This window comes from Tripterygium wilfordii, chromosome 18 (genome assembly GCF_013401445.1).
Source record: "Tripterygium wilfordii isolate XIE 37 chromosome 18, ASM1340144v1, whole genome shotgun sequence".
Taxonomy (NCBI): domain Eukaryota; kingdom Viridiplantae; phylum Streptophyta; class Magnoliopsida; order Celastrales; family Celastraceae; genus Tripterygium; species Tripterygium wilfordii.
Window position 1 is genome coordinate 9,069,247 of NC_052249.1, and position 24,604 is coordinate 9,093,850.

The 24,604-nt window shown below is 38.8% G+C and overlaps 3 protein-coding genes across 5 annotated transcripts; all 3 read left to right on the forward strand.

Annotated features, from left to right (window-relative positions):
* Nucleotides 1-1,390: 1,390 nt before the first annotated feature.
* Nucleotides 1,391-5,641, forward strand: LOC119983806 (sm-like protein LSM7). Of its 3 annotated transcripts, none has more exons than XM_038827531.1 (6): nt 1,391-1,549; nt 1,648-1,683; nt 1,762-1,843; nt 2,401-2,472; nt 4,350-4,402; nt 5,373-5,641. In XM_038827531.1, the coding sequence occupies exons 1-6, from the start codon at nt 1,406-1,408 to the stop codon at nt 5,460-5,462; spliced, it is 477 nt and encodes a 158-aa protein (XP_038683459.1). In that variant the 5' UTR covers nt 1,391-1,405; the 3' UTR covers nt 5,463-5,641. The 3 variants fall into 3 exon arrangements, with proteins under 3 accessions (XP_038683459.1, XP_038683460.1, XP_038683461.1); XM_038827532.1 differs by having other exon boundaries at nt 1,431-1,554; XM_038827533.1 differs by having other exon boundaries at nt 1,454-1,549; nt 1,625-1,683.
* Nucleotides 5,642-6,552: 911 nt separating this feature from the next.
* On the forward strand, nt 6,553-17,303 carry LOC119983749 (probable bifunctional methylthioribulose-1-phosphate dehydratase/enolase-phosphatase E1). Its single transcript, XM_038827477.1, has 12 exons — nt 6,553-7,030; nt 7,880-8,016; nt 9,170-9,265; nt 10,275-10,394; nt 10,891-10,980; nt 12,038-12,220; nt 12,421-12,576; nt 15,387-15,536; nt 15,611-15,712; nt 16,395-16,504; nt 16,631-16,749; nt 17,109-17,303. The coding sequence occupies exons 1-12, from the start codon at nt 6,802-6,804 to the stop codon at nt 17,198-17,200; spliced, it is 1,584 nt and encodes a 527-aa protein (XP_038683405.1). The 5' UTR covers nt 6,553-6,801; the 3' UTR covers nt 17,201-17,303.
* Nucleotides 17,304-19,160: 1,857 nt separating this feature from the next.
* On the forward strand, nt 19,161-20,566 carry LOC119983750. The gene is made up of 2 exons (XM_038827478.1): nt 19,161-19,947; nt 20,175-20,566. Exons 1-2 carry the CDS (start codon nt 19,203-19,205, stop codon nt 20,201-20,203), a joined length of 774 nt encoding a protein of 257 aa, XP_038683406.1. The 5' UTR covers nt 19,161-19,202; the 3' UTR covers nt 20,204-20,566.
* Nucleotides 20,567-24,604: the final 4,038 nt, after the last annotated feature.

Sequence of the window (24,604 nt, forward strand, 5' to 3'; positions counted from 1 at the left end):
TGCTATATCTCTTTCTCATCTCAGTACAACTTTCTCTCTCTAGTGCATCTATCTTATCACTGTATCTTTCTCTCTCCTGCTATATCTCTCTTTCATTACTATATTTTTCTCTCTCATCTCTTTTTTTGGTGGTCGTTTGGGTCTAGATATGGTTGGACATTATGCGTTTTTGTGAGGGGAGTCCAATGGTGGTTGTGGTGTGGTGAACTTCCACCAGAATCGGCCCAATATTATTTGGATTTTTTTCAAAACAGTAACATTAACATACCAATGTTACTGTTTTAAAACAGACATATTCGGTGGTCGTTTTGGCCCATATATGACAAGACATTCTGTGCTTCAATGAGGAGAGTCCAACGATGATGGTGGTATGATGAACAGTCGTCAGAATCGGTCGGATATGAAGTTTTTTCAAATTGTAACATTAGCCGACCAATGTTATTGTTTTGAAACAGTAACATTGGTTGACCAATGTTACTATTTTAAACAGACATATCTAGTGACCGTTTCAGTAGTGCTAGGTAGTCCATATAGTGGTAGTCCATGGAGGCCTAAGTATCTCAAATGAAATTTTAAAACGTTTTAACTCTCAAAATACTTGTTAAATTTTTTAAAAAATTACATATTCAGAATTAACGCATAAAACTTTTTCTAACAAGATCCATTGTCGATGAGTTTTATTGGGTAAATTTTAATTCCATTGTAAAAAAATTCCATTGTTTTTTTCAATGGAATTTCTTAATTCCATTGTTTTTTTAAATGAAATTTCAACAACAAATGAATTCAGAATTAAAACAATGAATTCTAAACTGTGATTTAAAAAACAATAGAATCTATAATAAAATAATAAATTTTGGACAATGGATCATGGGATAAAAAAGTATAAATAAAATTATTCCATTGATTAAATCAATGGAATAAACTTGTTGGGTTCCCCTGGGCTACCAAATAAATGTGCTACATGTCATTTTTGTACCGTTTTAGGTCGTATCTGGCTTCACATTGTGCGTTTCAATGAAGGGAGTCCAATGGTAGTAGTGGTGTAGTGATAGTAAAGAGAGAGGGGAGAGAGAAAGAGAAGAGAAGTGTAGTTATTGTGGGAGGAAGAAGATAAGGGTAAGAAATTAATTAGCATATTAGTGGTATCTTAGATGAATAAAATTTTTTGGACTGAGCTTAAGTATCCAAAAATTTCATAAGTGGTACAGTCTTCCCTAAAATTTTACTTTTTAACATTTGATATGGGCCTAATTAAGTGCAAATATTTTTTTTGTGTTTTATTTTCAAAATTTATGGACCTCTTAACTTATTTTAATAGTTTAGGGGGTGTTTTGTAAGTGGTCAAAATTTTAGGGGTATATTTGTAGTATTCTTTTCTTTTTGAGGAAAATTAGTATTTTCGCGGATGCACAAACACTGCTGTGCCCTTAAAGACTCCGGAGTCCGGTCCAAAGTCCAAACACTCTCCTTCGCCATCAAAAGCGGGAAAAGGAGAGAGGGAGAATCTAGGGCATCTTTCTTCTTCGCGTTCTCCTGTTACTGTTCGAGGGTAAGGTCTCTAAATCATTTCCTAATTCATGATTTTGTATTCTAGGGTTTTGTTTAATCTTTCTTATTTCCTCAGTTTCCTTTTATTTTTGTAACTAGGTTTTTGTTCCGCTCATCTTGGTCTCAGTTAAGATGGTAATTTTCTCTTCTCTCGTTCGCTCTTTCTTTATATGTTTCACTTTTTCGTTCTTATTGGAGTGATTCGTTGTGCAGTCGGGCAGGAAAGAAACTGTTTTGGATTTGGCAAAGTTCGTTGACAAGGGTGTTCAAGTCAAGCTCACTGGTGGTAGACAAGGTCACTAAAACTTCGTTGCCTTCTTTTTTAGATGTTTACACTAGTTTTGATCATAACCTTGTAAAAAAGCCAACGTCTCTCAGATTTTTTTGCCTTGAATTCTGCTGAATTGACTGGGGTACTTAAGAATTGACAAAAAAAAGGAGTTGAGTGTGTTGACTATACTTTGATAGCCATTTCAAGTAACTATTATTTTGTCATATGCTGTTGTTAGGGATCGGTATTTATAACCATCACAGCATATAGTTTGTTCAGAATTCTATCATGATTTAGGGCTTTGTGTTGAAATCCAATATGATGCTAATGAGTGCAACTGTAGCTGAGTGGCAGATAACTTACATTTAGCGTACTGATGCATCTTGGCCGTGTTAACAATTTATAAAAATTTTCATTGTGAAATCTTATTTGAAGTGATTATGCCGCTTCTAATCAAAGGACAACTCTTTAACCTTGATGCTGTTGAAGTGTTCAATTGGGTTATTACTTTTTCAGAGGGGAAAAAAGTTCTTAATCTGGTGATGGTTTCCTTTATTTACCCATTTTTTGTTGAATTACAGTCACAGGGACTCTGAAGGGATATGATCAATTACTGAACCTTGTCCTCGACGAAGCTGTAGAATTTCTAAGAGGTAATTTTGATGACTTGTTATGTTCTTTTTTGAGTTTATGTGAGTGCAATTTCATACATGTATGCAAAGTTTATGTGGCAAGTATTAAGATAACTTTGCAATTATTATGTTTGGTTTGTTACTGTCCAAAAAAATTTGTGATTTTTTTTGGCGCCCTATGTTTATTGGATTATGTCAAGGTGGTTATGGTTTTATTGATTTGTTCCCCCTTGAATTGTTGAGCGATGTGTAACCAGTGCCCTTGACCTTTCGCACATGGGTTAAATGGGTGGGATGAGATTGAGGTAGTTCTTTCGGTCATATCTTACCTAATAGGCTAATACCTGTGGAAAATGTTGATCTAATTCTTTGATCAAAATCCTGGTTCTTAAAGTTGTGCATATGATTACTTGAGAACTCCTCAGGCTGGGTGAATTAGTATGAATATAGTATTTATCAGAACTCCCGTGATTCTTTCCTTCAATCATGAATTCTTACTGTAGACATACCACATTTTTTTGAATCATTCCCATGTTGCTAGATTATTGAACTACACATCTTATTGGAGCATTTAGTCTACAGGTACAGTGTAGGTGTTTGTGGGTTGCATATTTAGCTTAACTGACTATTGCAATTTGCAAGTGAGAGATTTCTTAGAGATCGGTGTTAATAATCAAAATAAGGAAAATTTAAGGAAGAGCGGTATCTGATTTTGCTAGATAAGGATATAAGAAATCACTCGTTTGGAAGAATTTTATTGAAGATTGATAAGCTCAAAGCGCGGGTGCTGAGAAATTCGAGCAAGAGAGGTTTCTATTCATTGGTTATTATCATAATTATCAAATGCCCTCGCTGAAGCACTACTAGGGCTTCTCCAGCCTTGAAGCGCAACACCTTCACTGAAGCCACACTTAAGCAAGCGCTTTGAGTGAAGCACAAAAGCCAGTGCTTTTCTAGTATCAGTAATATTCTGTATTTTTGTGTGTGTAATTGGGTCTTAAATTTTACAAATAAGAATGGGCCTCACTTAAAACATCAAGGCCCTTCCAAAACACGTGTAACCCATGAAAAAAATTGGCCTACAACCCTAAAAAGGAAAAAAGACTTCAGCAGTGCTGGTGCCTCACCAACTCTGTCTCTCTTGCTAAACACGATCCGTCTTCTGAGAATTATGGGGAGCTGCTGAAGAGGAAAACTGGGGTGCCGTCTTCTTTAAAGGACAATCTGAACAACCTTTTATTAGCATTTCTTAAAATAGTCATTTCCACTCCGGTATCTACTAAATAGCCATTTTCTTGGCATCCCTGGCTGTTTTGAGCTTTTATTAGCATTTAGCCTTTTATTTTATTATATCTGCATCATTGCATGCATCTCATAATTGCATGTTGTAATTTTTAAGAAAGCTATTTAATTCATATGGATTTTCTTTCTTTCGCGCTTTGCCTCATTCGAGTGAGCGCCTTAAGTGCGCTTTGAAATGATATGAGACCTTTTGCGCTTCAGTGCGCTTTTAGCTTTTGACAACTATGGTTATTATTGGTTTTTTTTTGTTTTTGTTTTGCTGGGTGGTTGGGGTAATGCAATGTTGTGACCGACACATGGAACTACCCCTTTTCATCTTAAAGTTATAAGAAGATTGTACTGGATACACAATTTTCTATTAGTAAGTAAATAGTTTGATGCAAACTTCTAATAGAACTTCATTTTGTATATTAATTTCATTATGTATGTAAATGGTTCTATTTATGGGCTCTTAAAAACAGGGGCATGAATGTATAACTTGGTTGCTTTTTATTTCCTGCAGCTGACGTACTATTTAGAAATTGATTGTAAATCTGGTGAAGCTGATAGAAGAATTGTTTTTTTGTTTTTTAAATGTCTTGTTCTTTTAATTGCAGATCCAGATGATCCATTGAAGACTACGGATCAGACTAGACGTCTTGGTTTAATAGTATGTTTTCTCACTTTTCGCCATCTTCCATTTGTAGCTTTATTTTGAAAGAATGGGTAACCATACATTACCACCAGTACTGTGGTTTTGATCTGCAGAGTACACTTTGATTCAATGATCTCGGAGCAATTTTTTCGTTACTTTTGACACATTCCTAACCATCCTGCAAAAATAATTTTGGTCTAATGAGATACTGTAGTAGGGACAAATCTTATAGTCTGGGGACTGGATCCAACATTTTTCTCTGGATGGTTTTTAACAACTAACTAGTAACTACTACAAATCACAGTAATCAGGCGGAAATATAAGATGCTATGTTCACAGAGACTGGATTCTTGTTCTGGCAATGTTCAGTTATGGTTTTGACATAAGGGCAAGAACTTTCACACCCTTTTGTTGAGCTTAGTTTTATTACTCTCTTTGGAGAAGTGCTACCCTTAGAGCAGTGGTAAAGCTGCTTTTTTGCAACCTTCGCTTCTCTGCAACGCAGGGGATACTCAGTACTAATGCCTTTTCAAAATCCATCACCATCAGAGTCATCAGTCATGCAATGGTGTTTATTTCTGTTTTTTTTTTTCCTGACATTGATTATATCTTTTAGCTTCTTAATTTTGCTCAAATGCTTCATCTGATAGCACTCTGGTTGTGACATTTCAGTAATTTTAAAGTTTTAGCTGTAGTTATCAAAGATTTTTTTTTTCTTTGTATCCGGAAGTTGTGCTTGGGCAGTTTTGTGGAAGAAAGAAAAAATATTTTGTGTAGGGCCTTCGCTTTTATTTTTTTTTTCTTTCTTATTTATGTGGATTTTTTTTCCTCATGTATTCTCTCTCTGTCTCCCCTATTTCCCATTTCTTGTTTAAAACTTAATGCCAGTTTACATGTAATTCTCTTAGGTTGGAATTCCCTATTAACAAATTTCTGTTTTGGTTTCTCAAAAAATGAAAAATAACATGGTCAAATTACAATGTAGGTGTGTAGGGGAACTGCTGTGATGCTTGTTTCACCAACTGATGGTACGGACGAGATTGCTAACCCTTTTGTCCAGCAAGATGGGGCGTAGATAACATATTTTCTTCTATATAAATCACAGATCAAATTTGTATGCATCTGTGGCTGTCATAATCTGTGAATTTGAGATGTTTTAATTGTCGTCTTCACTTCTCGAATTTTAGTATGTCTTGAAACTTAATTAGTAGATCAGTATTCGAGCTTGACTTGATTATTCTGAATTTTGCATAGTCATTAGTCTTCTTCGATGTCAATAACGTGACTAGATACATCAATGTGGATGAGGTCACCAAATCAAATTATATTCCAGGCACATCTTCTTGTAATTAGGACCAGCAAAAGGAGAATTAGTCACAGGGAATTCTAAACTATTTACTGAAATTGTATATGTTGCTTGGTGGTTGGTACATAGTCATTGAAAGAGAGAAGGTGCGTTTGGCACTTGCCCATTTCATCCGACACTTGTTGAAGTCCTCAAGGAAGTCTGGAGTCCACTCAAACAAATCACCCATTGTCTGCCCTTGAGTTGTGTATCTCTCTATTTCTAAAGTTCCAAACCTACCACACTGCCATCAAGAAGACTTGTATACTAGCCTGCCATCAAGAAGACTTGCATGTTAGCCGTAGAGAAGTCTTGCATATTTTTTTTTGAGGGGAAATAAATTTTCATTAGCTTAAAGCATCAGACACAGGAAATCCATTACAAGAAATTAATAGGAACTTGCCCTACAAGCATAATCGAATTACAGGAAATCATTCCTTGTCGCGCCAACGAATCCGCAAATTGGTTGTTAATCCTCGGAGTATACAGCACATCACACTCAAGATTTTGTAAAAGGTTGAGGGCTGAATCCACACATAAACCATAAGGAGCCAAAACTGAGTTTTTGGCTTGTAAATAAGAAACTATAATGAGAGCATCCCCTTCTAAAAGGAAATTATATATCATAAACGGGTAATGATAATTTGTCAAATAAAATAAAATAAAATATTATTAAATTATTATATTTATTTTTTATGACACATTTAAAAAATTATTTGAATCATATTTTATAATATAAAAATTTAAAACAATGTTTATAAAAGGGGTGTAAATGTAATAATAAAAAAGTCAATAGTTTGAGTGAGATGAGGATGGCAAATCCAAAAGGTTGCAGCATGGAGAAGCGGAAAAAAGGAATGACGATTCCCTTCCCTTTACCCATATTTCCGAAACCAATCAAAATTGCACTGATAATTGTAGTAATGGCCGTTGCCATTCTTGGTGAAAGGGTGTACAAAAATGCTACTCTATTAGAGGATGAACAATAGAACACACAAAGCACTCTCTCTACTCTCTATCGCCATAAAAGATCCACTGAACTTGAAGCTTGGACTATAAGATTCTTGCCATGGCGGCTGCGGCAGCACCAGCAGTGGCGGTGAACGGTGGAATGAAGGTAACGTCGTTGGCGTATTTGGAGAGCAAAGCAGTGAAGGACACTAGGACTCTTATATCGGAGCTGTGCCGCCAGTTCTACAACCTTGGATGGGTTGGTGGAACAGGTGGGAACATCACCATTAAGGTCCACGATGACTCTGTCCCGAGAAATCAACAGCTTATCGTCATGTCCCCTTCTGGTATATATTTCTATTCCTTGTTCATTTGTGATGTATGTGTTGTTGGTGGGCTTAAATTGAGTGTGATCGTTCTTGTGAGTTTTTTCTGTGTTAGGTATTGTTTGAGTTCAAGCTCCCTTTTTTTTATTTATTATTGTGTGATATTTATCTTTGGTGGTATCTTCTCAATGCTTAATAATCCATGCATTCCTTCTGTCGGGCAGTTTATCCAGGGAATTTCTGGGTCTGCCGTTCTTGGTATCTTCTAATTTTTCTATCTAAGCTTAATTTATGTGCCCTCTGTATGACTGTATGCATACCTATGTTCTTTGATTTTTGGACTGTGATGTTGGTGCTCAAGCTATAATGGGTATTTAACTATGATTTTCGAGGTTTTTCTAGTATCCACATTAAGAGTCTTTCGTCACGCGCTCTGTTTTCTTTTTTTGCTTTTATTGCAAGCTCAAAGTTTCCTCTTTATGTCTGTTTGTGTTCTAAGCTGAATCAATGAATTGGTTTGCTTGTTATATTTTATTTTATTTTATTTTGATCTTTTATTGGTTAGTGGGCATATGCTTTTCAAGCTCAAAAAAAATGATTGAAGAGTATGGTTTGAGAAAGGCTGAATGCTTAGAAGGTGTCTTGCATCTTACTCCATTCGGAGAAATTCTGGAGTTACTGTTTATTATTCAAGCTCAGTCATGAATGGGTGCCTGTTGTTTGATATAAGGTTTTGTTAGGCCACCTTTCAATGTGTGTTCTGGTGTTTTTGAATCCTTTTATTCTTGTTGTAGTAATTTTTGTGTCATTTGATTTCTTAGACCTTGTATTTACCTCAATTGTTCTCCATGGTTTGATCTTGGGTTTTAGGTGTGCAAAAGGAGAGAATGGAACCAGAGGACCTGTATCTATTATCTGCAAATGGGTTTATCTTGTCATCTCCATCTCCTAAGCCTTATCCCTACAAGCTTCCCAAGTGTTCCGATTGTGCATCTCTTTTCCTGAAGGTATAATTTGTCTCTGCTTGATCACTAAAAGGTATTTGGGCTGCTGTGTTTTCTGTTTTATATCATAAAAGTTTGAAGAAGGTTCTACTTTAAATGCCATGCTACTCTGAATCTTATCATGATCAAACCCTTTGCTATTGATTTTATCTGGCGTGTTACTTGCTGACAATATGATGATGGTAAGAGGATTCCAAGACTAGGGTAAATGGAATTACTGTCCTCATGATGTCTGGATAGGAGGGAGCTTCTGGTATTATCCTGCTTGGTGCATCTATACATTACTCTTTGAGATTGTTGTTCTATGTTCATCACGATAGTCGAGTTTGCAATATTATAGAATACCTTCATGTATCTTAGTTTTGTCTATTTTTTTTTCTACTCGTGTTGTCGGGATGGCACCCCCTTTGGTGCCTTGCAATAACTTCCTTTTTTGGCTCTTTTTTTTTGGGTTCATCCATAGCTCTTTTTCTGTTGATAAGCATGATAATTCAAACCACTGGTTGTTGCCACAATCATCATTGGTTACCAAGGAGATGAATGAAAGGATGAAAACTAGACATGTTAATCTGAGTTGTGCCAATCTCAATTTCATATCTCTTGATGAGCGCTTTGAACATGACACACTTACGTTCTATCAGTTACATTATATTTATTAAGTTATTGCCTGAAATTTGAAAATAAGAAGTTTTGTAGGGCAAGCTCTTGCGATTTAAAAAGCTTGGCCTTACTAAGTTATGTATTTTAATACGATAAAAATTGTATTATATTATTAGGAGGCAAGTGTTTTTCTCTGAATCTTTGTTCTGAAATCAATATTTGTTATCTATGTGTTTCAATGTTGCTGAGCCAAAAACTTTCTCTAGCTATCCTGGGATTTTGTGTGAGGCCGGCTCTAGACTATCAAATACATTGGATCTGAGTGCTCAACATATGCGTTTATCAGGGATAGATTAAGATTTAGGGTTCCCCCCTCGTTTTTTTTAATAAAAGCTGCCGTAGAGAACTGACATAGTTTTTCTTCTTTTCAGAATTTAAAAGAGAGAAGTTTTCTTTCTTCCGCTTGACTGTCTTGTTCAGCTGTGATTGAATCCTTGTGCTCCCCCTTTTATACTTTTGAGTATCTCTTACCATTAATCCTTATGTTCTAATCAAGGCATATGACATGCAGAATGCCGGAGCTGTGATTCACAGTCATGGCATGGAATCTTGTATTGTAACAATGCTCAATCCATTGTCAAAAGAATTTCGGGTATGTTTATCTTTTAGCATCTATAAGTTATTGACTTCTAATACTTTGTACTTTTGTGATTTTTTCATTCTTTCTTCTGCAGCAAAGCCATCTAATTAACTCTTTGTTGTTGCAGTAAGCTGTCAATTTGAGAGACTTTCTCGTCCATATCTATAGAGTATCGATTTAATGGGAGTGTTCTAAATACACTCTCTTATGAGGCATAAGAAAAAAAGTGAAGATGCAGAGGTCTTAATTCTGGTATAAATCCAAGGTTCTCCGATGTTTTTGGAGGTTTGAAGCAAAAGAAGAACAAGACAAAAAAAAATGGAAGAAGGAACTCCTCTCTCATGTTATACATTTACCATGTGCATGCATGAGTACACTTGTGTGTACTGTGTAAATCCCCTGTTTATGTAATCAGAGCAATAAATATAATTTGACTTCCCCCATAGGATCATTCAAATAAGAATATTCTGTTTGCCCTCGTGAAAGCTTGAAAGCTTATGTTTGCAATACGTTTGTGCCTGTGTTTCTTGTTGATTTGCAAAGCAGTGTAAGTTAAAATGCTAGAAAACTATCATACAATTTAGAATGCAAATCGAGAAGCAGTTTGTGCTTCAATGTTGGAAGACATTTCAAAATGATATGTACTCGAAGTTTTTGTTGAAAAGGGAAAAAGAAACTGCTGATAAAGCAGTTTGAAACAAATGAAAATCGAAAATAGATTCTTGATATTGCATAAAAGTATAACTAATATTAGCAATATTTTAGTGATTCCACGATTCTGCCCCTGTTTGTTTTGGAAATGACCTGTTTTCTCCACTAGATTACCTCATATGCTGCATTACTACATTGCAATACATATGCATCGTGACAGTAAATTACTGTCTAATAGTTCCATGGAATTGTTAGGTGCGTCATGCCCTCATAAATGGTCGCACTCTGTAGCTTATTGAGTTGTTTCCTTCAGCTACTGTTTTTGGCTTCTTCATCCAATCGTCTTTTGTGATTTTATGTATGCATACAGATTACTCATATGGAGATGATAAAGGGAATCCAAGGGCACGGCTACTATGATGAACTTGTGGTCCCAATTATAGAGAATACAGCCTATGAAAATGAGCTCACAGATTCTTTTGCTAAAGCGGTATGCTCTTTTGTATAGTTAGGTCAAGAATTTGCATGGTCATTCTTGTAGTGTCTTGCCGTGAGCAATTCATTGATTCTATGATAAAACCTATAACATGGATCTGAACAGTGTTTGCATCATATATGTTGGGAAAAAGAAATATTTGTATTCATCTGCCCTTTTGCGTGGTTAGTTCCATTCATGTGATTGGGTATTATCACTAGTACATTATTGTGACTTGGGTACTTTCTCTAGTGAATGCATATACACATGTATTATGTATATATACACATGCATTTGTGTGTGTATGAATTGCATGCAGGGTGTTTGTGCTCAAGTACATTTCTGTATTGATAAGTAGCATGTCCAAGTCCAACGCTTCTGACAATAATTGTATAAATTAATCACGGTTCTGAAGGTTTTGACATAATATATTCAGTTCTTTTTTTTTTCATTTTATGCTCTTAAGAAGAATACTGTTCGGCTGAAAAAAAGTGCTTGCCATTGTCTTCAGATAGAAGCCTACCCTAAAACAACAGCCGTTCTTGTCCGCAACCATGGAGTCTATGTTTGGGGAGACTCTTGGATCAGTGCTAAAACTCAGGTCTGTATTACACATGGAAAAATATAGAGCATTGAACGTTTGCATGGTGGATTTATTATAATTATTTACTATTGCTTCTAGATTCTGGGACTAAGGTCATTCATACTAATTTTTCATAGCCTCATCTCTTTTCTCTCTTCTATTTAAGTTTTTATGTTTCTCTTTATTCGTCAATTCTAGCCATCTGAGTTTGTGGCTCCAACATCTCAAGTTGATCTGTCATGGTTTGTTTCCATGATTGATGGATTTCCACTGTCTGTGCCTGATGAATACTCATTTATCAAAAAAAAATCAGTCACTTACGGCCATTTGGTGCTGAGTTTTGTGATTACCTGTGTATTGGCTTCTAATGTACCTATTGGTAGTCAATATATACATATTATGTAAGGGTAAGGTCTGAGTACATCCTGCCTATCGTCGAACCCGCCCACTGCGGAAGCCTTGTGCACGGGAGTTGTTAACAGGTGTGTCGGTCTAGTCGTAGAGTTGCTGGGTGCAACATAGAGATCACATATTCAATTCTTGGAAATAGTCTCTCCACATATTATGTGGGTTAAGGTCTATGTGCATTTTGCCTATCCCCGACCCTGCCCCGAAAGCCTTGTGCACGGGAGTTGTTTACCTTTCTTACCATTTTATGTATCACAAAATGAAGTTTCAAGGGCTCAAAATGTAATGCATGCGACGTGATTTGTTTTCTGATGCAACTCTATTCTGTTTGGCCCTATATTCACTTCTGCTTTTTGTTTTGTCAAATAACAAAAATGTTAAATTTCTAGGTTGTATATTTTAGAGAGATAACTCAAATGTATTTTTATGGGTATATACCACATTACACTAAATTCATATGCATGTGCACCTAGAGTATTTTTACTTGTGTAAATTAATATTTTCTCCTAAAACCAATACCACAACATTTAACTCTCTATTGTGAAGTCTATACTCCATGGTCCATGCTCCATAAAAAAATAAAGAAGAATAAGAAGTCTATACTCTTTAAGTATGTTTTAGGCTCAATCTTATTTTTTGTCGTCAATTGGTGACATCTTTCTCTTAGGCTGAATGTTATCACTATCTATTTGATGCTGCTATTAAACTGCAACAACTTGACCTTGACTGGTCTACTCCAAGCCACAGTCCCATTCAGCATATCAACGGATTTGTAGGACGTAGTGGACTCACAAATGCATCAGCTAAGGCAGGAACCAAGGACTCAAATTATGAAGTTGAGCTATTGCCAGTATGTTTTCCATATTACTCTCTTCCACTGGTATTTAAGGATTCTGGACTCTTTTTAGATGTTTTTTTTCTCTAGCTTTGATACCATATGATTTTTGTGCTTGGCCGAATAAAATGTCTTTAATGAGTTTGAAGATTTTCGACTTGTTATACTGTAACTATCATGAATACATTTTCATCCTTCTGGTTATATGGTTGCAGCGTTGCATTGTTCTTGACAATGAAGGAATAACTACTCCCAAATCCTTTGTTGCTGACGTTCTCTTTCCGTATGCCCTGCACAATGTTGGGAGGCATTTGTCCACAACATATGACACTACAGCAACTCAGGATGACATTAAGTTGTCGCGTTCTCAAGTAAGAATCTGTCTTTACATGCTATTCTATATGAAAATGGTTCCTATTGAATACTCATTTTCATGAATACATTTTCATCCTTCACATGCTATTCTATATGAAAATGGTTCCTATTGGGTACTAAGGGAGGCCCATACCTCCCCCTATAAACAACACCTTAGCTCCCACATCTTTTGATGTGGGACAATCCTATCACTATCATGAATACATTTTCATCCTTCTGGTTATATGGTTGCAGCGTTGCATTGTTCTTGACATTGAAGGAATAACTACTCCCAAATCCTTTGTTGCTGACGTTCTCTTTCCATATGTCCTGCACAATGTTGGGAGCATTTGTCCACAGCATATGACACTACAGCAACTCAGGATGACATTAAGTTGTTGCGTTCTCAAGTAAGAATCTGCCTTCACATGCTATTCTATATGAAAGTGAGAGGCAAGGCTCTTTCTAAGCACAGTGCCACTCCAAATCCTAAGGCCAAAAAATCTTCTGTAGCAGAAAAGGCTCTCACTACTCCACGCAATAAGAAGCATCGAGATCCGGATACTTTCCGAAGTGTTAGGAACCCGAAGCCCACAGCTATTGCAGTGCCAAAGAATAGAGTGGTATCAAATGCATCAACTTGACCTTGACTGGTCTACTCCGAGCCACAACCTCATTCAGCATATCAACGGATTTGTAGGACGTAGTGGACTCACAAATGCATCAGCTAAGGCAGGAACCAAGGACTCAAATTATGAAGTTGAGCCATTGCCAGTATGTTTTCCATATTACTCTCTTCCACTGGTATTTAAGGATTCTGGACTCTTTTTAGATGTTTTTTTTCTCTAGCTTTGATACCATATAATTTTTGTGCTTGGCCGAATAAAATGTCTTTAACGAGTTTGAAGATTTTCGACTTGTTATGCTGTAACTATCTGATAGAGTCGCGTCCATACACGCTCAGCACCCAAGGCCCAACCGACACCCACCCATATGGGCCGGCTGTACCCAAGGCCTCCCAGCCCATACTAGAAAACCTTGGGTACTAAGTGAGGCCCATACCTCCCCCTATAAACAACACCTTAGCTCCCACATCTTTCGATGTGGGACAATCCTATCAATACCCTCCCCTTCAAGACCAACGCCCACGTTGGTCGTGCACCATGGCTGACCACTCTGGCAGGCGCACCCCCGTTGGTCGAGCACCATGGCCGTGATAGAGTCGCGCCCATACACGCTCAGCACCCAAGGCCCAACCGACACCCATCCATATGGGCCGGCTGTACCCAAGGCCTCCCAGCCCATACTAGAAAACCTTGGGTACTAAGGGAGGCCCATACCTCCCCCCTATAAACAACACCTTAGCTCCCACCCGGCAGGCGCACCCCCGTTGGTCGAGCACCATGGCCGTGATAGAGTCGCGCCCATACACGCTCGGCACCCAAGGCCCAACCGACACCCATCCATATGGGCCGGCTGTACCCAAGGCCTCCCAGCCCATACTAGAAAACCTTGGGTACTAAGGGAGGCCCATACCTCCCCCTATAAACAACACCTTAGCTCCCACATCTTTCGATGTAGGACAATCCTATCAATACCCTCCCCTTCAAGACCAACGCCCACGTTGGTCGTGCACCATGGCCGACCACTCCGGCAGGAGCACCCCCGTTGGTCGAGCACCATGGCCGGCCACTCCACAGGCGTGGCCCCAAGTTGAAGGCACAACAGGAACCTGGCTCCAATACCATTGATAAAGTCGCGCCCATACACGCTCAGCACCCAAGGCCCAACCGACACCCACCCATATGGGCCGGCTGTACCCAATACCTCCCAGCCCATACTAGAAAACCTTGGGTACTAAGGGAGGCCCATACCTCCCCCTATAAACAATACCTTAGCTCCCACATCTTTCGATGTGGGACAATCCTATCACTATCATGAATACATTTTCATCCTTCTGGTTATATGGTTGCAGCGTTGCATTGTTCTTGACATTGAAGGAATAACTACTCCCAAATCCTTTGTTGCTGACGTTCTCTTTCCATATGTCCTGCACACTGTTGGGAGGCATTTGTCCACAGCATATGACACTACAGCAACTCAGGATGACATTAAGTTGTTGCGTTCTCAAGTAAGAATATGCCTTCACATGCTATTCTATATGAAAATGGTTCCTATTGAATACTCATTTTTTCTCCAGTTAATGACTTTAATATAGGGGTTTTGTTTGAGTTTTTACTGGCGGCATTTCATATAAGTCTATTTACGCAGATTTAATTCATAATGCTGCTTCTATTTTACAAATTGTAACTGCCTGGAACATCTGATGCACACAAAAGTTGCATAATGAGTCATATAAGTACCAAATTCATGCTGTTAATGTTGCTCCATTGTTGCATAACGAACGAGGCCCAACACTAGGGCTATGCCCACACAAGACCCTCACTTGGGGCAGCAACAAATACACACAAAGGCCCACACTTTGGGCAACAACAAATGGAGGTTTAAATTGCAGAAGCTGAGGTTTGAACCCAAGACCTCCTGTTTTGATACTATGTTAAGATTAGTTATTTTGCCAATCAACCCAATAATTCCTAAACCAAGCCTGCTTTCAAAATGTATTTATGTATTCCTGTTCAAACCCAATGATATTAGTAAAGTTGCAATAGTCGAACTATGGTGCACTAATGCATAAATAAAAAGTTGATTTTTCTCCTGTTTAAAGGTTTAGTTTATTAATTTCATGTAACGACTAATAAGAAGGCAGGATGGACTTCTATAATTCAGCTGAACTGGATTATGAATATGAACAACATTCTATTTGCAGGTTCAGGGTGACCTAGAAAAAGGTGTTAATGGTGCTGTACCAATCCCTCCAGATCATGTATGGAAAGAGGAGGTGATTGGAGCTATGATCGCTAATGTGGAAGAAATGATAAATGCTGACCGGAAGATTACTTCCTTAAAACAATTGCTAGTGAGCACTCGGAAAAAGAATATGTTTTTGTGTGGATCTTATCTTCATGTCTTTGCTAATATGCATCTCTGCAGGGTCATATATGGCAAACTGGATTTGAAAATAATGAATTGAAAGTTGTAGTTTTTGATGATGTACCAAAAGCTCTGGAGAAATGGCATGCGTTCGGCAAGAAGGTTATATCCACCTCTGCTATTCGTTCATATTTCTTATTTCCTACTTGTCGCCATGTTTCTTTCTATTATTATTTATCCAAGTGTGACTATTCTCTCTTTCTTTCGATTAAGATGACCAAAGTCCTTTGCTGCTTTCTCTCTTCCATACAATTCACTAGAATATGAGTGCTGGATATACTTTGATGGAAATATGTTCTAGCCAGATACTTATTTCTTCAACAGGATATATGCTGGCACATTAATTGAGGGAACTAAAATTAGGGATGGGAAAGTTGGCTGGGAAAGTTGACTGTTATGCCTGCTTAATTTATTCTAGAATCTACCGAGAGGTAACTAGTATGGTTTTTTGTTTCCAATCTCTGATGGCAAAATTTTTGTTGGTTTACCATCGGTCTATTTTTTTTTTGTACATCAGATCCTCTTGAGGCTCTTTCCTCCTCTCCCCATTCCTCTTCTTCTTTGTGAAATAGTATCCTTGGAGTATTTAGAGTGGCTAATATGCTGCATTAGGTAGTAGTCATTTCTAGCCATTAATTCTTTCTAGTAGTTGCGCTTGTGAGTTGCATTCCAAAGAGTGTAATGGTCCTTGATAACTGTATGATTTCTTGCTGCAGTATTTTTCCCCCTTTTTCGAATGCATTTTAAATGATGTTAATTAGTTAAGGCTTGTATCTTGTGACAGGTGTACATATATTCTAGCAGTAGCAGGTTAACCCAAAGGCTAATATTTGGAAACACAAATTATGGGGATCTACGAAAATACTTGTCTGGATTTTTCGACGCCATGGTTGGGTATGGTTTTTTTTTTTAACTTCACTTGATGCTTCCTTCTGTTCAATGCTTTTTCTAGCTTTGGCAGTGCCATTTTAGACTTTTAGTGGAGAAATAACACTCATGTTTCATTTATGTTTTCTACAGAAATAAAAAAGACGCACGCAGATACATTGAGATTTCTGAGTCCCTTGGAGTTGATAAACCATCTGAGATTTTATTTGTGACTGATGTCTTACAAGAAGCTGTAGCAGCAAAAGCGGCAGGTACTGAGCTGATCTTTGCTTCTAATTAATAATTCCGCTTAAGAAATATGTAGATCCTTGTAGGCTTGTGGCACAAATTGGTGCTTATTTTGCCTTCTAGCTATCAACCATTCTTCAATTTCACCATTTTCATTTGGAAAAATCCATGCTTCCAACATCATCGTTGTTGTTTTTTTTTTTTTTCTCCTTCCTGTTGTCCACATTCCATAGAGCTTGAATGAATTTTCATTTGGAGAAAAATCCATGCTTCCCAAGTTGTTGTTATTTTTCTCCTCCTGTTGTGCACATTCCATTGAAGGATCCGTTTACTCTCCATTTGCACATCCTTTAATTGAAATGTGTTTCTAATGGATGTTCAGGTTTGGAGGTGATTATTTCCATCCGTCTGGGAAACTTTCTTCTTCCTGACAATCACGGGTTCAAGACAGTCCACTCTTTCTCTGAAATCTGAAAGCTGACATAACCATGGAGAATTATATGCATGATTAAATTTTTCTTGCTTATATTTGGAAAGTATTTCTCTATGGAAACAAAAATCCTTCTCTCTTATAAACCATTTTAGAAGTTAGTAATTTATCAAACTGTTAACTGTGCGGCTGTAGAGAAATAAAATATATGAGTAGTTGAAGTTCCATACATGAGTAGAGTACTGTACAATTTCTTTTTTATCTAGAATATAATACTCTATCCGTCCCATTTTGATTGTCCATCTTTCGGGTGTAAAAAAGTAGGGGTTGCAAAAAAATCAATTCCAAGTTGGTTCCGGATTGAACAACATGTTTATAAAATATTTACATATATGGATTCTAACTCGGATAAATTCAATCTTTCGAATTGAGGAGTGTTTTGCCCTTTTGATGAGTATCTCACATCGAAAAAATAGAGCTACCAACTTTAGTTTATAAGGATCCAAAGCACCATGCTGTCCGGGAAAGGGTTGTCGTCTGAAGGGCGAGCGGAGCTGCCGTGGACGTCGGCTGTCCAAGGGGGGTGGTTTGATGAGTATCCCACATCGAAAAAATAGAGCCACCAACTCTAGTTTATAAGGATCAAAGGCACCCTCACCTGGTAAGCCGGTTTTCTGGATTGTAGTTCCCAATTGACGGCCGTTACTGGTTCTGACTCCGTGTCGGTGCGTTCCCTTATAACAAAGAACATCTATATATATATATATATATATATATATATATATATATATATAGATGTATTCCATTTGACGATTGAAAAGCCAAAATGACAAATGGGTTTCTGAAAATTTATGCCATAATTTGTTATGATTTTTCAGGAATTCAGTTTCAGTGGTTTGAGAATTTGGCCTTTAATTAGCTTAGCTTGAGAATTCCATAGACAGTTCAGGTTTCAAAGTTAGCTACTTTGGTGATTATCACCTCTAAATTGGATCTATGAAGTATGAAATTCCTGCTGTGTAGTTTTGGTTGACAACTTAAGAAAGTTGACAGTTTCTCTATGTTATGAGAAGTATAAAAGGGTACTTTGGTAATTACAGTAATAAGTGTAATTCTGTATATATATTGAAGTATGGTAAATAAGGAATAAGATAACAAGAGAGAACTCTCTCTTCTTTCTGCTATTCCTTCTGCAGCTGTACTCTGCCCTTCTTTCTGCAGCTGTGCTCGGCTTCATATCACAACCCATACATCTGAATACTTCTTATATAGTTTCATTGCTTTGTTACATGGTATCGGAGCTTTCCTGGTAGACATCTGCGCTGGTTGTCCACTTCATCAAAATCTGATCTGGTTGTTCATTTCCTCGATCTACGTTGATCCAGCGGTCGGATCAGCAAACCTCATCTTACAAAGATCTTCGTCGGAGGTCAGCGAGTCCCGGCGGAAGGTCATCGACCTCATCGCAAAGGCGCGCACTGTTCACGCGGCGCGCACTGTTCACGCGTGATGGCTGGTAGACATGCCGTTGTGGGGATGTGAGTTCGAAAACTTGCTGGAAATCCACATCTTGGTCTTCTTCTTCCCGCTGTGAATGGGGCTATTGGTGTGTGTTGGAATGGTTTGCCCATCTCTGTGAAGTGGGTCTTTGTGTTGATCTGTATTTCAGTTTTGTTTGGTAGTGGAAGTGTAGCAACTGAGACTTCATTATGAGTGAGGCAGAACACAAAATGGGATCTACTGAGGTGGTTGCGGCTTCTACCAAGTTGACTGACCAGAAACTGGTTGGTCCTAATTATCAACACTGGCGGAAAATTATCCAAGTTACCATTCGGGGAATGGATAAGGAAGACCATCTTACTGGTACAACACCTGATTCTACTAATCATGCTACTGACTATAAGGTGTGGATGCGTGATGATGCACGCCTGTATGGTCAACTATTGAATTCCATGGACCGGAAGGTCTCTGAATTGGTGACACACTGTGATACTATGAAGGAAATATGGGAATATCTGGGAGTTTTGTATTCGGGAAAAAAATGATATGAATCGACTCTATGATGTAGCATTATCTTTCTTTCGGCCTGAACAAAAGGACTCGAATCTTAGTGAGTATTTTGCTTCTTTCAAGAGCATTTATGAAGAGTTTAATACTTTGATGTCTTTAGATTTAGATCTGGAAAAGAGGAGACAACAACGAGAGAAGTTGGCTATCATTGCCTTCCTTAGTGGGATGAGGTCTGAGTATGATTCTGCACGTTCCCAGATTCTTGCTAGTGGCGAGACCTCCCTTACAGAAGCTTTTTCGCGGGCTAACCGTTCGGTTAGGCCTACCTCTTTCAACCCCGATCTCTCTGAGAGGTCTGGATTAGTTGGTCATGCTTCTTATGATGCTGGTGGTAGCCGTGGGGGTCGTGGTGGCCGTGGGGGTCGTGGTGGTCGTAGTGGTCGGGGTTCAGATGGTAAATTTACATGTTATCATTGTGGGGGAGTGGGTCACACTCGTGACAGGTGCTGGAAGTTGCATGGCAAACCACCACAGGTTCGCTCTGCAAATGTAGTTTCTGGAATGGATATGGGCATCCAAGATTTGAGTATTAATTCTGAGTCCCCAAGTGAGGGACGGGTGAGTTTGTCTGCGGCTGAATATTCTCGTCTCATGAGTCAGATATCTACTTCTGTTCCCGCTACTACGTCTGCTACTACGAATGCTTCGGCATTCATGTCAGTTTCTCCTCATACTTGGGTGATTGATTCTGGCGCTTCCGATCACATGACTGGGAACACAGGTATCCTTACTTCATATTCCTCTACATCGTCGTATCCTGCGGTGCGTGTTGCTAATGGCATGTTTGTGGAAGTCAAAGGAGTTGGCAGTGCATCTCCTACATCTAGTTTGCAATTGGATTCTGTTTTGACTTTACCTTCATTCCCATTCAATTTACTATTTGTGAGTGCTCTTACGAAGGCACTTAAATGTTCAGTAACATTTTTCGATGATCATTATGTTTTTCAGGACCGGTCTACGAAGCAGATGATTGGTAGAGGTTCTCTTACTTCCGGGGGATTGTACGTCTTGGATGTTAGACCTTCTTCCTTGTTCGTGTCAAGTCCTTCTTCTCCTATGGAGCTTCACAGTCGTCTTGGTCATCCTGCTCTTCCTAGTTTAAAGCTTATGTGCCCATCTTTATCCTCTTTAAAGCAGCTGTTTTGTGAGTCTTGTCAATTTACGAAACATCATCGCAGGTCTTATGTGTCTAGGAGTGTTAAACGAGCTTGTGCTCCTTTTGACTTGGTTCATTCCGATATCTGGGGTCCATGTCCTGTTATGTCGAAATCTGGATTTCACTATTTTGTTATTTTTGTGGATGACTATTCTCGTGCTACTTGGGTATATTTAATGAAAAAGCTTTCCGATCTATTTTCTATTTTTTGTTCCTTCTATGCTGAAATTAATACTCAGTTTTCTTTATGTATCTGTACTCTTCGGAGTGACAATGCGAAAGAATATGTGTCCACAGCTATGTCCACTTTCTTGTCAAATAAGGGTATTATTCATCAATCTTCGTGTCCTGATACCCCTCAACAAAATGGGGTTGCTGAGCGTAAAAATCGCCACCTTATGGAAGTTGCCCGTGCCCTTATGTTCCACATGAAAGTTCCCAAACAGTTCTGGGGTGATGTTGTACTCACTGCAGCCTATTTAATTAATAGGATGCCATCATCTGTTCTTCATGGCAAAATTCCCTATCAAATCTTATTTCCTCACGAAGTGCCTCATCCTCTCCCTGTTCGAGTATTTGGTTGTGTTTGTTATGTTCGGGATATTCGTCCTCATCTTACGAAATTGGATCCTAAATCTTTGCGGTGTATGTTTTTGGGCTATTCTCGGACACAAAAGGGTTATAGGTGTTTCTCTCCTGACTTGGGTAGATATCTTGTTTCCTCTGATGTCATTTTCGATGAGTCGGTTTCCTTTTCCTCCCATTCTTCTTCTTCCTCCTCATCATCAGTCTCACCAGATCTTGATGAATGTCTTGTTTATGATCTTGTCAGCGTACCTGCTCCGTCTTCACCTTCTCCTGGTCCTCCGCCAAGTCCTAGACCTCCAGTGTTGCAAACCTATACCCGTGGCCCTCGCTCGGTGTTTCGTTGTCCTTCTTCGAGTCCTCCGGAAGTGGTCCCCTCTCCATCCTCTGCTCTACCGACTGATCCTGATCCTGATCCTGATCCTGATTCTGCTCCTGCACCCGCGGTTCAGTCCAATGTTGATCTACCTATTGCTCTTCGCAAAGGGAAACGTCAGTGTGCCACTTATCCTTTATCTGCTAGTATATCTTATGCAGGGATCTCCCAATCCCTTCGGACATTTGCTCTGGCTATTGACTCTATTACCATTCCTCGGTCTGTGTCTGAGGCTCTTTCTGATCCTGGGTGGCTCACTGCTATGAAGGATGAAATGTCTGCTTTGGAACAGAATCAGACCTGGGATCTCGTGCCTCTACCTCCTAGCAAGAGGTCTATTGGTAGCAAATGGGTGTACACTATCAAAACTAATCCAGATGGTTCTATTGCTCGCCTTAAGGCGAGCAATAGAACCATCTGGATTAGTTTTGATAGTGTACACGGCGAGGCTTGTGGCCAAAGGGTATGCCCAGACCTATGGCGTTGACTATACTGACACCTTTTCTCCAGTGGCCAAGTTTACTTCTGTTCGTCTTCTTATCTCCCTTGCTGCCACTTATGATTGGCCTTTACATCAATTAGATGTGAAGAATGCGTTTCTTCATGGCAATCTCCATGAAGAGGTTTATTTGGAGCAACCCCATGGGTTTGTTGCTCAGGGGGAGTCGGGGTTGGTGTGCAAATTGAAGAAAGCGTTATATGGTTTGAAGCAATCTCCCCGGGCTTGGTTTGGTCGGTTTACTGAAGTAGTACAAAAGTTTGGTATGAGACGGTCTGCCAAAGATCATTCAGTATTTTATCAACAATCTAGTGCAGGGAGTATTTTATTGGTAGTGTATGTGGATGATATTGTGATTACGGGGAGCAATACAGATGGTATATCTGCAGTGAAGACATTTCTTCAACGTCACTTTCAAACTAAGGACCTAGGTCCTCTTCGGTATTTTCTAGGTGTGGAGGTAGCCAGATGTAGGCGTGGGATATTTTTGGTATATCTGCAGTGAAGACATTTCTTCAACGTCACTTTCAAACTAAGGACCTAGGTCCTCTTCGGTATTTTCTAGGTGTGGAGGTAGCCAGATGTAGGCGTGGGATATTTTTGTCCCAGAGGAAGTATGTCTTAAATTTACTACAGGATACCGGGATGGTTGATGCGAAGCCATGTGATTCTCCTATGATGGTTGGAATGAAACTTCATTCTGATGAGGGTGAAATGTTTGATGATCCTGAACAATATCGACGTCTTGTGGGTCGATTGAATTACCTTGGAGTGACTCGTCCTGATATAGCTTTCTCAGTTAGTGTGGTGAGTCGGTTTATGTCTAGTCCACGAGTACCTCGATCTAGTGCCGAATCAGAGTATAGGGCTATGGCTCACACGGTAGCTGAAATATGTTATGTGAGACAACTAATGAAGGAGTTAGGCTATGGACAGCATGCTGGGTCTAACTTATGGTGTGATAACCAAGCTGCGATTCATATTGCTTCAAATCCAGTGTTTCACGAGAGGACAAAACATATTGAAGTAGATTGTTACTTTGTGCGTGAGAAGGTACAAATGAAGAAAGTTGTTTTAAAGTCTGTACGAACCAATGATCAGCTGGCCGATATTCATACCAAAGCTCTAGCTGGTGCTCGGGTTAATTTTATATGTAACAAGTTGGGCATGATTAACATCTATGCTCCAACTTGAGGGGGAGTGTTATGAGAAGTATAAAAGGGTACTTTGGTAATTACAGTAATAAGTGTAATTCTGTATATATATTGAAGTATGGTAAATAAGGAATAAGATAACAAGAGAGAACTCTCTCTTCTTTCTGCTATTCCTTCTGCAGCTGTACTCTGCCCTTCTTTCTGCAGCTGTGCTCGGCTTCATATCACAACCCATACATCTGAATACTTCTTATATAGTTTCATTGCTTTGTTACACTCTAAATTCAGCATTTCCTTCATAATGTGTTTGATGTGTGGCTTAGGATGTGACCAGAAGCATGAAGAAGAAATGGATTCTGAAGCCAACTATAAGAACTTTGTTCTTAGGGTTAGTGATTTTTAATTTCTATTTTCTCTATAAATTTGCATAGGTGACAGATCAATTTTTGACTTGCTTAAACCTACAGGTTATGGCAGCAAGGAGTCCAAATGTTCGGTTCCGGAAAGCACTCTGCAAGAAGGATCCAAGGTATATGTATGTTTAGAGCTTTCAGTGACTAAACATTATTTGTTCTTTATTTTGTTAGGTGTTTATATTTGGCTTGTACTAAAGCTATCTACTTCGGGTATTATATTGCACAAATTTTAGGTGCCCGCGTTCAGTTTCTGCTAAATCTTCAAGGTCTAGAGTGTCACGATTGGCCCTGATTTCTTCAATTTCTAAGAAGATGACTGAACCCAAAGTGAGAGGCAAGGCTCTTCCTAAGCACAGTGCCACTCCAAATCCTAAGGCCAAACAATCTTCTGTAGCAGAAAAGGCTCTCACTACTCCACGCAATAAGAAGCATCGAGATCCGGATACTTTCCGAAGTGTTAGGAACCCGAAGCCCACAGCTATTGCAGTGCCAAAGAATAGAGTGGTCTCAAAGGCTTTGGTCTTTCATCCCAAGGCCAATGGAGCTCTTGATTGATATTTTAATTCCTATTATTATCATTGCAGAAAAATGATAAATATTTCCTTGACCAAAGTGCATACGGTAATGAAACACAAGATTGTAGTGGAAAAGAATTCAAGAGGATACAACAGAAAGGTCTTTCTGTAAGTGACTAATTATGTCCTAAATGTTAATAATTTTATTATGGCTTGACAATGATTAAACTTACTTGAACAAAAACTGTGCAGCCAAATAGTGGCGCTTCCTGCAGGCTAACTTCTACCCAGAGACATTCTGGTTTCATACACCAGCGCAAACCAACCCTGTAGATTCGAGATATAGCCCTGATAAAGCAGTTCAAAAATTGAATGACCAACCGAAAACAAGCAAATTAAAACTCATGCGGCCTCAGAGGTTAGTATTGCCGCTCTTTCATATACATACTCTGACATTGATCAATGATGAATGCGCGATCCTTAGAGGTAGCCCGATGTTGCAGGGCTGCACCAAGTAAGCAACACAAGGGATCACTTGTGAAACCTGGCAAACTTTGTGCAGTAGGCGAAACCTCCTTGAGAACTAGAAGTTCCGAGGAAGCAGAAAATGCAGGTGACAATGGCGTTTGCGAAGCAACCACAGTATCTACTGTTGCTATTTCCAGGACATCGCCTCT

Excerpts from the sequence above, each read along its gene's own strand:
- LOC119983806 (XM_038827531.1), top strand. The coding sequence starts at position 1,406 with ATGCACAAACACTGCTGTGCCCTTAAAGACTCCGGAGTCCGGTCCAAA. Across the intron at positions 1,844-2,400 it reads GCTCACTGGTGGTAGACAAG|TCACAGGGACTCTGAAGGGA; the intron begins GTCACTAAAACT and ends GTTGAATTACAG. Across the intron at positions 2,473-4,349 it reads AGCTGTAGAATTTCTAAGAG|ATCCAGATGATCCATTGAAG; the intron begins GTAATTTTGATG and ends TTTTAATTGCAG.
- LOC119983749 (XM_038827477.1), top strand. The coding sequence starts at position 6,802 with ATGGCGGCTGCGGCAGCACCAGCAGTGGCGGTGAACGGTGGAATGAAG. Across the intron at positions 12,577-15,386 it reads TTAAGTTGTCGCGTTCTCAA|GTTCAGGGTGACCTAGAAAA; the intron begins GTAAGAATCTGT and ends TTCTATTTGCAG. Across the intron at positions 16,505-16,630 it reads TTTTTCGACGCCATGGTTGG|AAATAAAAAAGACGCACGCA; the intron begins GTATGGTTTTTT and ends TGTTTTCTACAG.
- LOC119983750 (XM_038827478.1), top strand. The coding sequence starts at position 19,203 with ATGAATCGACTCTATGATGTAGCATTATCTTTCTTTCGGCCTGAACAA. Across the intron at positions 19,948-20,174 it reads TCACATGACTGGGAACACAG|GACCGGTCTACGAAGCAGAT; the intron begins GTATCCTTACTT and ends TATGTTTTTCAG.